The sequence below is a fragment of the Micropterus dolomieu genome, linkage group LG12 (genome assembly GCF_021292245.1).
Source record: "Micropterus dolomieu isolate WLL.071019.BEF.003 ecotype Adirondacks linkage group LG12, ASM2129224v1, whole genome shotgun sequence".
NCBI lineage: Eukaryota > Metazoa > Chordata > Actinopteri > Centrarchiformes > Centrarchidae > Micropterus > Micropterus dolomieu.
This window is the reverse complement of record NC_060161.1, coordinates 20238423-20251081: the sequence shown is the minus strand read 5'-3', so window position 1 is coordinate 20251081 and position 12659 is coordinate 20238423. Positions and strand designations below refer to the sequence as shown.

General features: G+C 42.5%; 2 protein-coding genes across 2 annotated transcripts; one reads left to right on the top strand and one right to left on the bottom strand.

Moving 5' to 3' along the window:
- The first annotated feature begins 508 nt into the window (after window positions 1-508).
- On the top strand, window positions 509-4866 carry si:dkey-19b23.7. The gene is made up of 8 exons (XM_046064192.1): window positions 509-1066; window positions 1429-1500; window positions 1576-1647; window positions 1855-2057; window positions 3269-3332; window positions 3435-3600; window positions 3876-4073; window positions 4588-4866. The coding sequence occupies exons 1-8, from the start codon at window positions 1058-1060 to the stop codon at window positions 4710-4712; spliced, it is 909 nt and encodes a 302-aa protein (XP_045920148.1). The 5' UTR covers window positions 509-1057; the 3' UTR covers window positions 4713-4866.
- A 452-nt stretch (window positions 4867-5318) lies between these two features.
- si:dkey-19b23.8 (low density lipoprotein receptor adapter protein 1) lies at window positions 5319-10249 on the bottom strand. Its single transcript, XM_046064193.1, has 3 exons — window positions 9915-10249; window positions 7496-8230; window positions 5319-7135 (listed from the first exon to the last, which is right to left on the bottom strand). Exons 1-3 carry the CDS (start codon window positions 9928-9930, stop codon window positions 7050-7052), a joined length of 837 nt encoding a protein of 278 aa, XP_045920149.1. The 5' UTR covers window positions 9931-10249; the 3' UTR covers window positions 5319-7049.
- Between the last annotated feature and the right edge of the window lie 2410 nt (window positions 10250-12659).

Sequence of the window (12659 nt, the reverse complement as noted above, 5' to 3'; positions counted from 1 at the left end):
AGAAAAACAAATTGAGCAAAATAAATGTCCGCAACACAGACAGCATGTTATAGGTGATCTATATGAATTATTTGTTGTATTGTTCTGTTGTGGGACTTCATGATTCACAATAAGTGACCTTCCACCTTCAAATTTTCTGCAGCTTCTCTCCTCATGAGCTATTAACAGGGTCAGTTCACCTAGATTTCTACTGAAATGACTATTTTCTCAATAGTCTCCAGTGGTATCTGTCCATCCAAATAGTTTGGGGGTTTTTTGTAGGTGAATGAAGTTTAATCTGTAGTGCTCACTGCATTAAATCATTTAAAATTCAAATTCTTTTAGAATCAGTGTTGATAATCCAATTTTCATGGGAATATTTTCTCCTGAAGAAATAGTCCATATGGAAACATGTTTCCACAACCAGTGTATTAGGTTAGAGGCAGAAATCTCAGATGTGTTGCCCGACATTGGTATATATATATATATATATATATATATATATATATAAAAACAAAAGGTTTGACACCTTTTTGTTTTTATTTTTGTGATTTATTTTAGCAAAAAAAAAAATTTAATTGGAGAAAATGGTAGCGTGGGTTTTTACCAAATGGTTTAAAAAATTAACATGATAATCTCAATTTGTATAATCCAGATCTCAAAGCAAGAGGTTGTGGTTAGATGTGTAACACGGATGCTAATAAACAATAATATGTGAGCAAAGTGCACTGCTAACGCCAGAAAGCTAAACCATATATTTAACATTCTTTTGACAATGTATTCACATTAAAGTGAAATGGTCGGTGATGTTTTTGTCTGTATTGCCTCGACAAAGTGAAACTGCATCGTGCAGTTTGACAGGTAGTCTGCCGACATGGCCGCTAGGGGCTTCCACCCTCCCAGTGTCACATAACAGTGCAGGCAGCACCCGAGCAGAACAAAACGTCGCTGTGTCTGTGTGTCACCGCAGCAGCTAACCAGAAAATGAAGTCGTACTAAACAGGACAATGTAAGCTATTAGTGTTAGTATAAATGATCGCATGTGAAGGAGACGCCGTTGTCTGCACTTTGGTCCAAGATGAGCAACGTGAGTTGTTTCCTTCATAGTGTGATCTCTGTTCTCAGCTGCAGGATGTTAAATTCGGATGGAAATCGAAATATTATGTTAGCGAGTCGGTCTGGTGCATTTCGTTGCATGTAATGTCACGTTTTACACCTGGTCTTTGACATATTTTGCATCATTTAATATAACAAAAAAGGTATTTTATTGGGAGAGATGCGGGATGCTGCGAGGGGGCGTTACATTGTTACTAGGATCCTAGATCGGGAGGGATGGGGCCCCCTAAGGTGCTGGAGGATTTTAGTTCAGGATTGAGGAAGATTAAGCTTTTACGGCATGTTTTATCTTGCCTTTTACGTGGATATTTTCCCACCATATGTGTTACATAGAAAAGAGAGAGGGAGCAGAGGAGGAAACTGCAGCACTTTCTAAGTGACCTGGCTTTGCTTGGATCATTACAGGTCAGTGAATTCACATGCAGAGATGGTTAAACACACAGTTACCATCATGGTCAAATAATATTGTTTCTGTCACAGGGTTTTAAATACTTCCAGCCTTGGCTTAGAGGGAAAGAGGAGTTGCTGCTGACGGTTGTTAATGAGGATCTGGTTTGTTTCTGTAGAGAAAAACGCAAACATCCCAAATAAACATACAGCTTGTGCACTTTAATAATTACTACACATTTTCAGAATGTCAGAAAAGTGTGTTAGAAAATACACAAATCAGTGAATTTATGAACTATAACACTATGCACAAAATGCTGCTTGGTTTGACTGAACCTGACCCTGTTCCCTTACACCTGTCCTGCTCTGCAGGGTTGGCGTTCCCCAGGTTTTGTGGTCTCCAGAGCCTCCTCCTACACCTCCACCAGCAGCTGTAACAGCAGTGATGTCTCCCCCAGCAGCAGCTTCCCCAGCTTGGACAGCCGGAGCAGCTCTCCCCTGCCTGGGGAGCCTCCAGGCCCACGAGACCCTCAGTCACAGCACACACACACCAAGACGCAGCCACAGATCGCCAGGTGAGTGATGCTACTTTGTGTGTCTGCAAATAGCAAGATAATATGGTGTCAAGGTTTTTATTGCTGTGATCTCTGGCAATTGTTTTTACATTGACTGTAAAGTGAAAGTATGATGAGATAAGCCTCTAGTAATCCCCAGACAGGAAATTGAGTTGTTTCAGCAGCGCAAGGAAAGTCAGTATAAAGAAAGGAAAAAAATAAATAATAATTGGTAAATAAAACTAAAATAAGAATAACCGTAAAAATAGAAAGTAAGCAATTAAAGACAAAAGTACAAGGTAAAAGTGACAGTGGTGAGATTAGTTACAGCAAAGTCGGCTAGTCTACTATATATAAACAGCATACGCTAGACTTATATATAATATGATTAAGTTGCGATACTTAGTATTTGTCTGTATTAATATAGATATATTATAGAAATAATAAACAGTTTAACATAATAGTATAATATAATATGAGATATAAGGTGAAATGTTGTCAGATAATATAACATATCTTATAGCAATACAGCAATATAATATAATTTTAAAAAAATCAAATGCAGTGTAGTATACTATAATAAATATAGTTTAATATGTAACAAAATATATAAATCAGTCCAGCAGAGAGACAATGGAGAGAGAGAGTGGTGTATCCCAACTGTAGTGCCTCAGACACTGTGTTTTGGGGAGGGACAGGGGCCCTGGTCAGAGTGATTGGTATAGTCTATTGGCATAGAAAATGATGAGCAAGCCACCGTAATGACGCTTTGTTGCAATAATTATACAGGCTAGAATTAGCTAACGTTGCCCAGCTTGTGTAGCAGAATGGTTCCACTCTGAATGAAGCACTACAGTCATTCAATCGACAGCTATTTCAATGATCGATTAATTGCTGAGATATTTGGTCAAGTAAAAAATCCAAACATCTGATGATGACGGCTTCTCAAATGTGAGGATTTGCAGATTTTTCTCATTTGTGGTGTTTTTTTAATATCCATTCTTTACATTAACGCTAATTGGAAACAATCTCTGCCCTTGTTCAGTAACTACTACTATTACTATTACTACTAATCAGGCTTTGAGCAAAGCACTTGTGTTACATGTGTTTAACCTTCTAACAGACTTGTGACAGCTCTCCAGCACCCCATCTCAAACTCATATAATATAATGTGATAAACATATGCGTCTTGCATGCATCTTACATTGGTTGACATCTTCCTGTGTCCTCAGGGGCCCCAGCAGTGAGGAGCACCTTCTCCCAGCCTCTCCCAGTGAACGGGAGATAGCAGTGCCTGTAGGTGCTTCACTCAGTCTTACTTTTTGTGTCTGACAGCAAGATACATTTTTCTTCGACCTCTAACCCCAGACTCACAGCCTCCACTTTGTCCCTCAACAGGAGGTGAATTGCACTCTGTTTTTACTGGCCGGCTACGTCAAATACGGACGCCCTTATGCCTGGATACGCTCCAATCATGAGCGCCTGGTCAACATCGGAGGCGCCGATTCAATGGTCAAGGACACGCCGATGAAACTCAAGTCCATTGCAGACTGGCAGACACGAGGTATGGAAACAATGTGAGGAATCCAAACAGGAGAAAGTTATTGTTTCACTTCAGTGATTGAATAATTACACTATTTTCCATGAGCTAAATCAAACGCAGATGTCATTGCTTGAGTTCAGACTTCTTAGAGAGCACTGTGTGGTGTGGATTAGGCTTGTGGAAATAGCTCCAGGTGCTTTGGTTATAAAAATGACTAGGCACGTCTATTACAAGTTCCAAAACATTTTGTCTCTGTCTTGATGTCTTCTCTCCCTGTGTGTTATTCTTTTTTCCAGGTATTCGTGTGTGGGACGTCGTCAGTGAGCTGGTGTGCCTGTGCACCGTTCCCTCTCCCTCCAACCCCTTCGCCCTGGACATGCGTTACATCAAAAGTCTTCCCCTCCCTGACCGCTTCCTCGTCACAGGCGCTCTCCTCAACTTCCTGGAGATGTATGTGGTTTACGGGAACCGGGATGAGTTGCACTATGACAAAGGTAGGAGTTTTTTTTTTAAATGTGGTGTTTTCACAGACTGCTAGAAAGTCATACATCATTTGATTTTAGTACCATATTATTATTATTATGGGCGGCACGGTGGTGCAGTGGTTAGCACTGTCGCCTCACAGCAAAAAGGTCGTGGGTTCTCTCCGGGTGCTCTGGCTTCTTCCCACCATCCAAAGACATGCGGACTAGGTTGATTGGTGACCCTAAATTGTCCTTAGGTGTGAGCATGAGTGGTTGTTCGTCTATGCGTGGCCCTGCGATGGACTGGCGACCTGTCCAGGGTGTACCCCACCTTGCGGCCGATGTCAGCTGGGATTGGCTCCAGCCCCCCGCGACCCTGTACGCAGGATAAGCGGTTGACGATGGATGGATTATTATTACTGAAGCCAGCAGGTGATGCTGTTTAGCTACATTACAAAGGGATCAGCCTTTCTCTCACTCTGCTCTTAGCTGCATTTGAATTTTAAGGTATCTGAATGTTTTTGATGACCTCCTCTCCTTTCAGTGGTGGAGGAGGTGAAGCCTCTGAGGCGTCTTCATGTCCAGTCCCTGCTGGAGGTGCAGCGACACAGAGAGCGCTCCGGGCTGGCCAGCAGTCCCACGGTGCAAGACTCTTCTAGGGAGGAGTGATTTTGATCTCATGTGATCCATCTCAAGATGAGATATCCTCTGTGCATGTTTACTGACTTCTTTTAATGATTTTGTGCATTGTGGTGTGTTTAACGGTTTTGTAAGATCACCTTTGCAAAGAGACCTAATGAGTACACCTGTGTGTAAAACCTCACTCATGAGTGTTTATTTAAACTGTACAAACAAAATGCCTGTGTCACAACACTCCTACACCACACCTATTTGTTTTAAGGCTGCACAGTCCAGTTGGAGCTGTATCTGCATCTTCAGTTGGAAGGTAGTCACATGTATGAGAGATTTTGAAAACGCTGGAGAAATAGCCCTGGGAAATAAGTCACATGACTGAGATTAAACATCCCAAGACCTCTCTGAATGTCTTGCCCTACCACCCCAAAACCGTTCAATCCCGCTCTCTCGCTCTTCCACACACACAGACAGGAATTCTGTTTTTCCCTTCAGGCCAAATATAACATTTTAAAAGTAGAGCGATCAAGCCTGGAAACAATCATTTATCAGGGTCAAAAGCTGCAGAAGTTAAAGCTGGTTAAATATTGGTCTTCTTGAATGTTACAGCAGTGTGAGAACAACATGCAAAGACAAACAAAATGTTGTATAAAAAGTTTTAATATTTCATAAAATACATACGGTATTTCATTAAATACGTACAACATAAAACTGTACATCGATAAAATAGCCCATAAAGCAGGCACTTTAGCCCCTTTTCTGAGATCAGGGCTGTGCCGTTTGTAACTGATACATCGAGAGTACAAAATGTTACAATTAACTGATAAAAACCCAGTGGCACATCAGTAAAAAACACCATTCCTGGGTAAAAAACAAAAAAGGGCAACATTTCTAGCTTAGTTTTGGTCAGACAACACAACATGACAAGTGGGTGGTTGCCTCAGGGTGTACCACTCACAGTCAAGTCTCATTTGTAAACCTTAAGACAGAAATCACTATCATGAGAGCATGTTACGCAATACTGCACATATCAACGCCTATAACCGTCACTGTGGCTGTTATGTAGTTAGGGCACCTTTTTCTGGCTTCGGTAAGTGGCGGGGTCAGCGTTAAAAGCGCATTGTCGCATACACCGACGACGCTGTTCAATATGCAAAGTCCTGGTTGGACACAGAGAAGACTTAGGGGCTTTTAAGAAGATCCTCCATCTCAAGTTTCCCCCGATTGGAATGCAGGTGCACGGCCGCACATTCCACAAAGAGGCTCCACACGGGAACACAGCGTTCCCAGTGTTCGGACACAAACACGCCCTGCAAGTCATGGCCGAGAGTGTTTTTCCACATAAATGCAAATAATTCATCGCAGTGGACAGTTAGGATGTGTTTTGGTTTTTTTGCAGGATGCTGTTTGCATGAAGGGGGGAGGATTATTTTTTTTTTACCCTGAAGGTTCTACTAGGGGTTTATTTTCTCCCTATTTATAATGCAGGTGCTGACGTCTTTAAATGTAAGAAATGATAAGACTTGTATTTGCATGTCAAATTTTACAGTTGGAAATTTAGAAAGTGCTCAGAAACTACTAATAACTGCATTTATGAGCACTAGAGACTATAAATTAGTTTTAATATACGTTTGTATGACACACCTGCCTTTTTCCTCTGTATCTTGACATCCATGTAATCTTGGCCAAAACTCTCACAACGTAGATTAAAAGTGTGGTTTTGTCCACCCAATTCAACAATAAAGAATAGAAACATGCTTGCTAGTTTGACAATAAAATAAATTAAATTATGATGATCTGCCAAACATGTCAGTTAAATTAAAAAAATAAAACAAAATTCAATATAAAATCTCTCGTCGACTTTTTCCAGTTCTTGGTTGTCCTCTGTGGATCATTTGGCCAACAGCTGGTATCATTGTTGATTGTGTCTTTCCAATAGACCCAACTCTCTGTGACGTAAGTAGACTACTTAAAAAACAAACAAGCCAACCGAATGACAGCCATGGAAATGAACCAGTCTGGGTCCTCAGATGACCTGCAGCCAGTCACAAGTCACACAGCTGCTGACAGGTGAACAAAAGGCAGCTGTCGACGGCATTTTGTGCTACACTGGACACTGCTCTTGCAAAAGTCAGACACCTTTTGCTGCGTCAAAAAAAGACAAAAACCATACGCTCACTGATTATGGCAACATTCTCTCTCACAAGCAGAATCTTCACATGTCCAAGTTTGGACTTTCCCCACTTCCCTCCCCTTTATCCTTTTCCTTCTGACTTGTAATCAATCCCCTGCTCTCCCGTCAGTGCGGTCATCCTTGATGTTGTTGTCATCAGGTGAATGTGGCCCCCGTGTGTGAAGGGTTAAAGCCGGGTTTCAGTTCCATTTGTCCGAGGCAGATCCCCTTCTGCTGATGCCCCTGAGGGGGCTGCGAGACACAGAGGTGCTCTTCTTCCAGCGAACTGAAAAGACAAAAAGACGCAGAGTCAGTTATGCTAGTTTGGCAGGTGCAGATGAAAAGTGAACGCTCGAGTTTAAATGTTAATGATGGACATCCAACCTGCCCCAACAGTTTGTCAGCCTTGACTTTGAAGTGTCCTAACGAGGCTATTGATTTACTACCTACATCAGCACTTAGGTTCCATTACTTTCACTAAATGTGCTTGCTTCAGTTTTTGTCTGATTCATAATCAGCACAAAATTGGATTAAATAAAAGGTTTTATAATTTCTGATCTGTAACAGCGTTACACAGAGAGCCTTCAAACTTCAGCTCCACTGTTCTGTAGTTACTGCTTTTATAAAGGCAGTACTGTCATCTTACCTTTTCCCAGACTGGCGGGCAGCGTGGAGCTCTTCATGTTGGCAGGAGAGTTGGACGACTCCTCTCCTCGTTTCCCCCTCACCTCTCCCGGCTGCAGCGTCGCCGAGCCGTTCTGCTGCCAGTCGCTGAGCGCCCGCTGGAAAGAATGTGCCAGACAAGCAGTCATGTCTCGTGCCCGCTCTGCCCTGCTGCACCAGAACACGCGACACTGCAGCTGCTGCCCCTGATGTTTGCAGATGTACAGGAAGACGTTGGGCCGGTTGGCATCTGCGGCACAGTACGCAATGTCCTGCAGGTATGTCTTAGTGAGCTGCCGACCTGTACTCAGTTCCTTGACCTCGACGTATCTCGGGCGCACCACCAGGGCGTGATCTTTGCTCAGCTTCTTCCCGTTAGCAATACCTTCTAGCAAGCGGCTAATAGCGTCCTGAGCCTGCTCTCGATCCAGAGAGAAGATCTTCTCCGTGCCCAGGTAGTGCACCTTGAAGAGAGGGTCACCGTGGGATAAAGACTCTGTGCGGTCACGCCGGAAGCGGCGACGTAGCGCAGCAGGAGAGTTCTTAAGAGTCTGCATGAGGTGGAAAGTGCTGAGGGACATGGTACGTTTCAGGCTGGGTTTGGAGGAAATTTTAGCTGAGGTGTATCTGTCGGCGGTCAGCTGGTCCTCTTCAGAGCCTCTCCGACTCTTCCACCTTTTTTCTACAAATGGAGCGTAGCTGCATCCACTGCTTTTATCTGAAATGAGGCACATAAAGACGGTGACGTTAGACAAACCCTTTCAAAGACACATGAATAATTGAGGAGACAGATGCCTAATCTTTATTCAGAGTTAAATAAGGTGAATGACAGGGTACATCCTGGAAATGGATTGTTCTGACACTAAAGATTTTCTTTGATATGAAGCAACTCCTTGTTTGCTGCCAAGTCATGCTTTTAGCTCCTTGATGAGGGGAAAAAATAATGTGCAGTCAGCACCAACTTGTACCAGCACGGAAAGAAAATGCCACCAAACAGGATCATTTACAAAGATGACGCATTCGTCAGACAGCAGCCATTAAATATTTACAGGTTTGGCTTTTGTCCTCTCTGCAGTGAACCCTTAATAGACATACAAACACACTGATGAACTGGAAACGTGCCAAAATACAAGGGAAGGTTACTGTAACACAGGTAATCACCAGGTACATAACTTTCTTCAAGCTCCCACCAAGTATTGCAGACAACACTTACATCACCATACTAGTAGATACTGGAGAACTAAAAAGCTTCTGTGACCTTGTTAACTCAAATCTTATGCAATCTCCACATCTGGCCTCCCATTGTGTCCCATCCTACAAACCTACAGAACTGCCTGTCCGCTATTGTGTTAAACTTTATTTTTTCCTCTCTCTCTTTTCTTGGCCATTCTTTCAACATCCTAGCGCCGTTCTCAGAAGTGAGCTGCAGAGAGAACCTCCGACTGTTCCAAGTTGGTGGCCATTGTTAGTCAACCCCCTTGTGCAGGAAACAGCTTTGCATTCCCCTCCTAAATATTTCTCCTGCAAACAATGGTGTACTTTTGTGAGTGTGTCACATCACAGAAGGCATGCAAGCCTGGGCTAACCCAGGACATGCACACATACAGTTACAAACATGTACACAACTTTAAATTGGAAATGCGCGCACACACACACACACACACACACACCCCCTATTGTGCATTAAACCAAGGCCAAACTACATTGCTGGTTTTCCTGCTCACTGAGGTAACCTCAATAATCAAAACAAATACAATCAAAAAAATACATCCAGGTACAACCTAATGTGCGTCAAACTAAGCCCCACATGACTGGTGAGTACCAACTTCAGTTTCCTGACATGCAAAGAGCTGTCACATCCAAACTGTTAATCCTGTTGTTGTAAGGAGCATTTGGAAGTGTACAGAGCATTTCTGCTTACATTTACCATAAACACTTGGTCTGTAGCTAAACATGACATGCAGAGATTATTGCCCCATAAATTATAAATAAGCATTAAGGATCCATTCTTCATTTCAGGATGCACCCAACAAGGCAGAACTTATTTACATGAAACGTAACATGTAAGGAGTTTGGCTCACCTGATCTAAAAAGCAATTGATGGAGCAATTGCAAACCATTTTAAGACAGTAAAGTGCAATGTTTCCTTTCTTTTATGCCGAATTAACCAACAGGCCCCTAGTGATTAGTGAAACAACTGAAAAATATGCGAGCGACCTATAGTCTCAGGAACAAGCGAGATTTAAATTGCTAGATTTTAGTGTTTCAGCGAGCCCCGGGGAGTCCCCCGCACACTTGGGGGCAAAAGCAACTGCCACACTACCAAAACCAATTATATTATCAGTTGATATCATCAATAGGAATTAAAACTATGCTTGGGACTTTTACAAAATCAGTCTTACCTTGCCACAGTTTCATGCAAACGATGTCCTCGTGCGCCTCAGTTGAACCGCAGTGTGCCGTGATCTTTTTAAACACACTGGGCAGGTGGGAGTCTGCTAATACTGCACTTTCACAGAAAACCAGTTTGACTTGTCAATTAACATTTTAAAAAAAGTATCGATTAACGGACCAGTATCGACAAACCTCTCTAATCCAATTCACTCTATCCGACTAAAAATAACCAGTTTGTCCCCCTCGTGAGACTGCGAGGCGTACGCAGACGGAGACAACTTATGTAGGCTACCGACTGAATCCTGCACTCCTGCTCCGCGCTCTCTGTATGTGTTGAGTGAATCAGAGCTCGTGGGAAGACCGTTTTAAACAGCGTGGGCGCGAGCACACACGTGGACGAGCACTTGCGTCTCAGCAGCGAGGAGGCTGTCTGGTGTGTGAGCAGAGGGAAGTCTGTGGGGGAAAGTATTGATGATTTACAGGAGGAGAGGGATTTACAGGACATGGTAGGGTGGAAAACAATTGGCCAACATTTAGTCTTTTACTGGCAGTGGTGTTTTAAAGGTAAATTTATGGCACACTTTTTTAAGTAGGCTACATGGCCTACACATTTCCCCTTATCATAGTTTGTCTCCATAACTGGCTTTAAGATGGTTAACATTATCTAAATCTACACTTTGGATCATACAGACTGTAAATTCATTGAAGCACATATGATGTTTACACTGAGTGATATATTTAAACCCAAGACTTAAGTTCCTTAAAATTGGACATATTCTAGCACTTTATACAAACTTCCCCCAAACAGATATATGTGGGAAACTTTGGAATCTCCACTAGAATTTAAAATACAGTAAAATGTACCTTTGAAAAATGTTTGACTGCACACATGGAATGACCAGTGGACCACCGCTAGCCCGGGTCTTCTAACTTTTTTAGTCTTTGCCTTATCATCTGTTATTTACCAAATGGAGAAAAGAGCTTGATTGTGACTTCTGACACCGGTAAATGCCAATCCAACATACATAAATGAGTAAGGCAATAATACTGTAGAGCTGCAACAAAACAGCTATTTTTATATTCAATTTTAATCTGTCGGTTAATTATTAACTGTTAAAACTTGGTGAAAAATGGCCATCATAATCTCCCAGTTTCCCCAAGGTGACATTTTCGAATGTCTTGTTTTGTTTAATCAACAATTCAAAGCCAAAGATGATATAAAGTGATACAGAAAGTACACGGTGAGAGCAGCGAATCCTTATATTTCAAATGTTGGTTTGTTGTTAATTTCATGTCAAGCAACTGGTTGATCGACTTGTCATTTCAGCACTAATTGAAAGGCACTGTTTAAATTGCTTTTGATAAACCGTTATAATTGTTTGCATTAACACGTTGAAATGTTTAAAAGGCGGGCTATTTGTGGCAATGTACTTTGTCGTCATCGTCTCACAACCCCGCGACCCCATGCTCTACCAACTGAAAGTTTCACATTACTTTATATAATGTACAACACCGGGCTGAGGAAACATCTGTAACCCACTACCTTTCATTGCCATCACATTGCGTCACTGCCCCTCTCTAATGGTTCAGATCTGCTTCAAGTGAATATTCTTGGGGCATTTTGAACAGTGGCAGAGGGAAAACCTTAAATGGTTCCATGTGTGTATGCGTCTGTGCATCTGTATGTGTGTGTGTGGGGCTGGGTGTGCCTGATGTGGGGAAACAGTAGGGCCCCTGTTTCTTCTGGGTTTAACCCAACAACAGTTAAGTTCTGAACGTCACACTCGCCTCAGCGCCTAGCAGGACACTGGAGCTATTCTTGGGGCACCGGTGACATAATGGAGCATCTCAGAAAGGCACCCACCCCTTCCTGCAGAGCTCACAACGGGCAGTTAGAACAGAGTCAGCATCCAAACTGCGGCATAGGCAGGAGCACAGCTGCAGTTCTTGTTGTGGCATAATGCACTGGAGGTATAGATAGTTTGAGAGTGTTTAGTGCTTGGGGCGGCTGTGACTCAGGAGGAAGTGTGGGTTGCCTGTTAATCGGAAGGTTGGCGGTTTAATCCCCAGCTCCTCCAGGCTGCATGTCAAGGTGTCCTTGGTGTATCTTGGGCAAGATACTGACCCGAATTGCCCCTGGGGGCTGTTCTGCCAGTTTCTGTTTGGGCACTTTAGGCTCAGTGAATGAATGTGTGTGAATGCAGATGTAGTGTAAAAGCGCTTTGAGTGGTCGAAACTACTAGAAAGGCAATACCTTGTATTGACATTCATGGTATAGAGTGAAATTACCTGACAGCTATCAGATGGATGGCCATGAAATGGTAATTATTTCCCCCCATGAAACTTTTCACATACTCAGTGAAATATCAAAATCTACTTGATGGATTTTGCCTCGATTATGAAGAAATTCATGGTTCCCAGCTGATGTATTCTAATAACTTCTGTGATAACATTTCCTGCAGTGTCACCATGAGTTTGACAGTTTTGTTTCTCAGTGAAATGGCTGAACAACTATTAGATGGATTGTCATGAAGTTTTCTATTCCCCCCATGAAACTATAAATATCAACATCTACTTGATTAGCACCAAATTGTGATTTAGTTTGCCAAACATCTCCTTGCAAATTTCATCTGAACTTTTCCAAATTTGGCACATAAAACAGCTGGAGAGGTCCAAACGAGTTTTTGATTTGACTTTGTACAGTTTTCCTGTAATTGGCGGTCAAACATTTTTTGACGCGACATCTTTGGCAG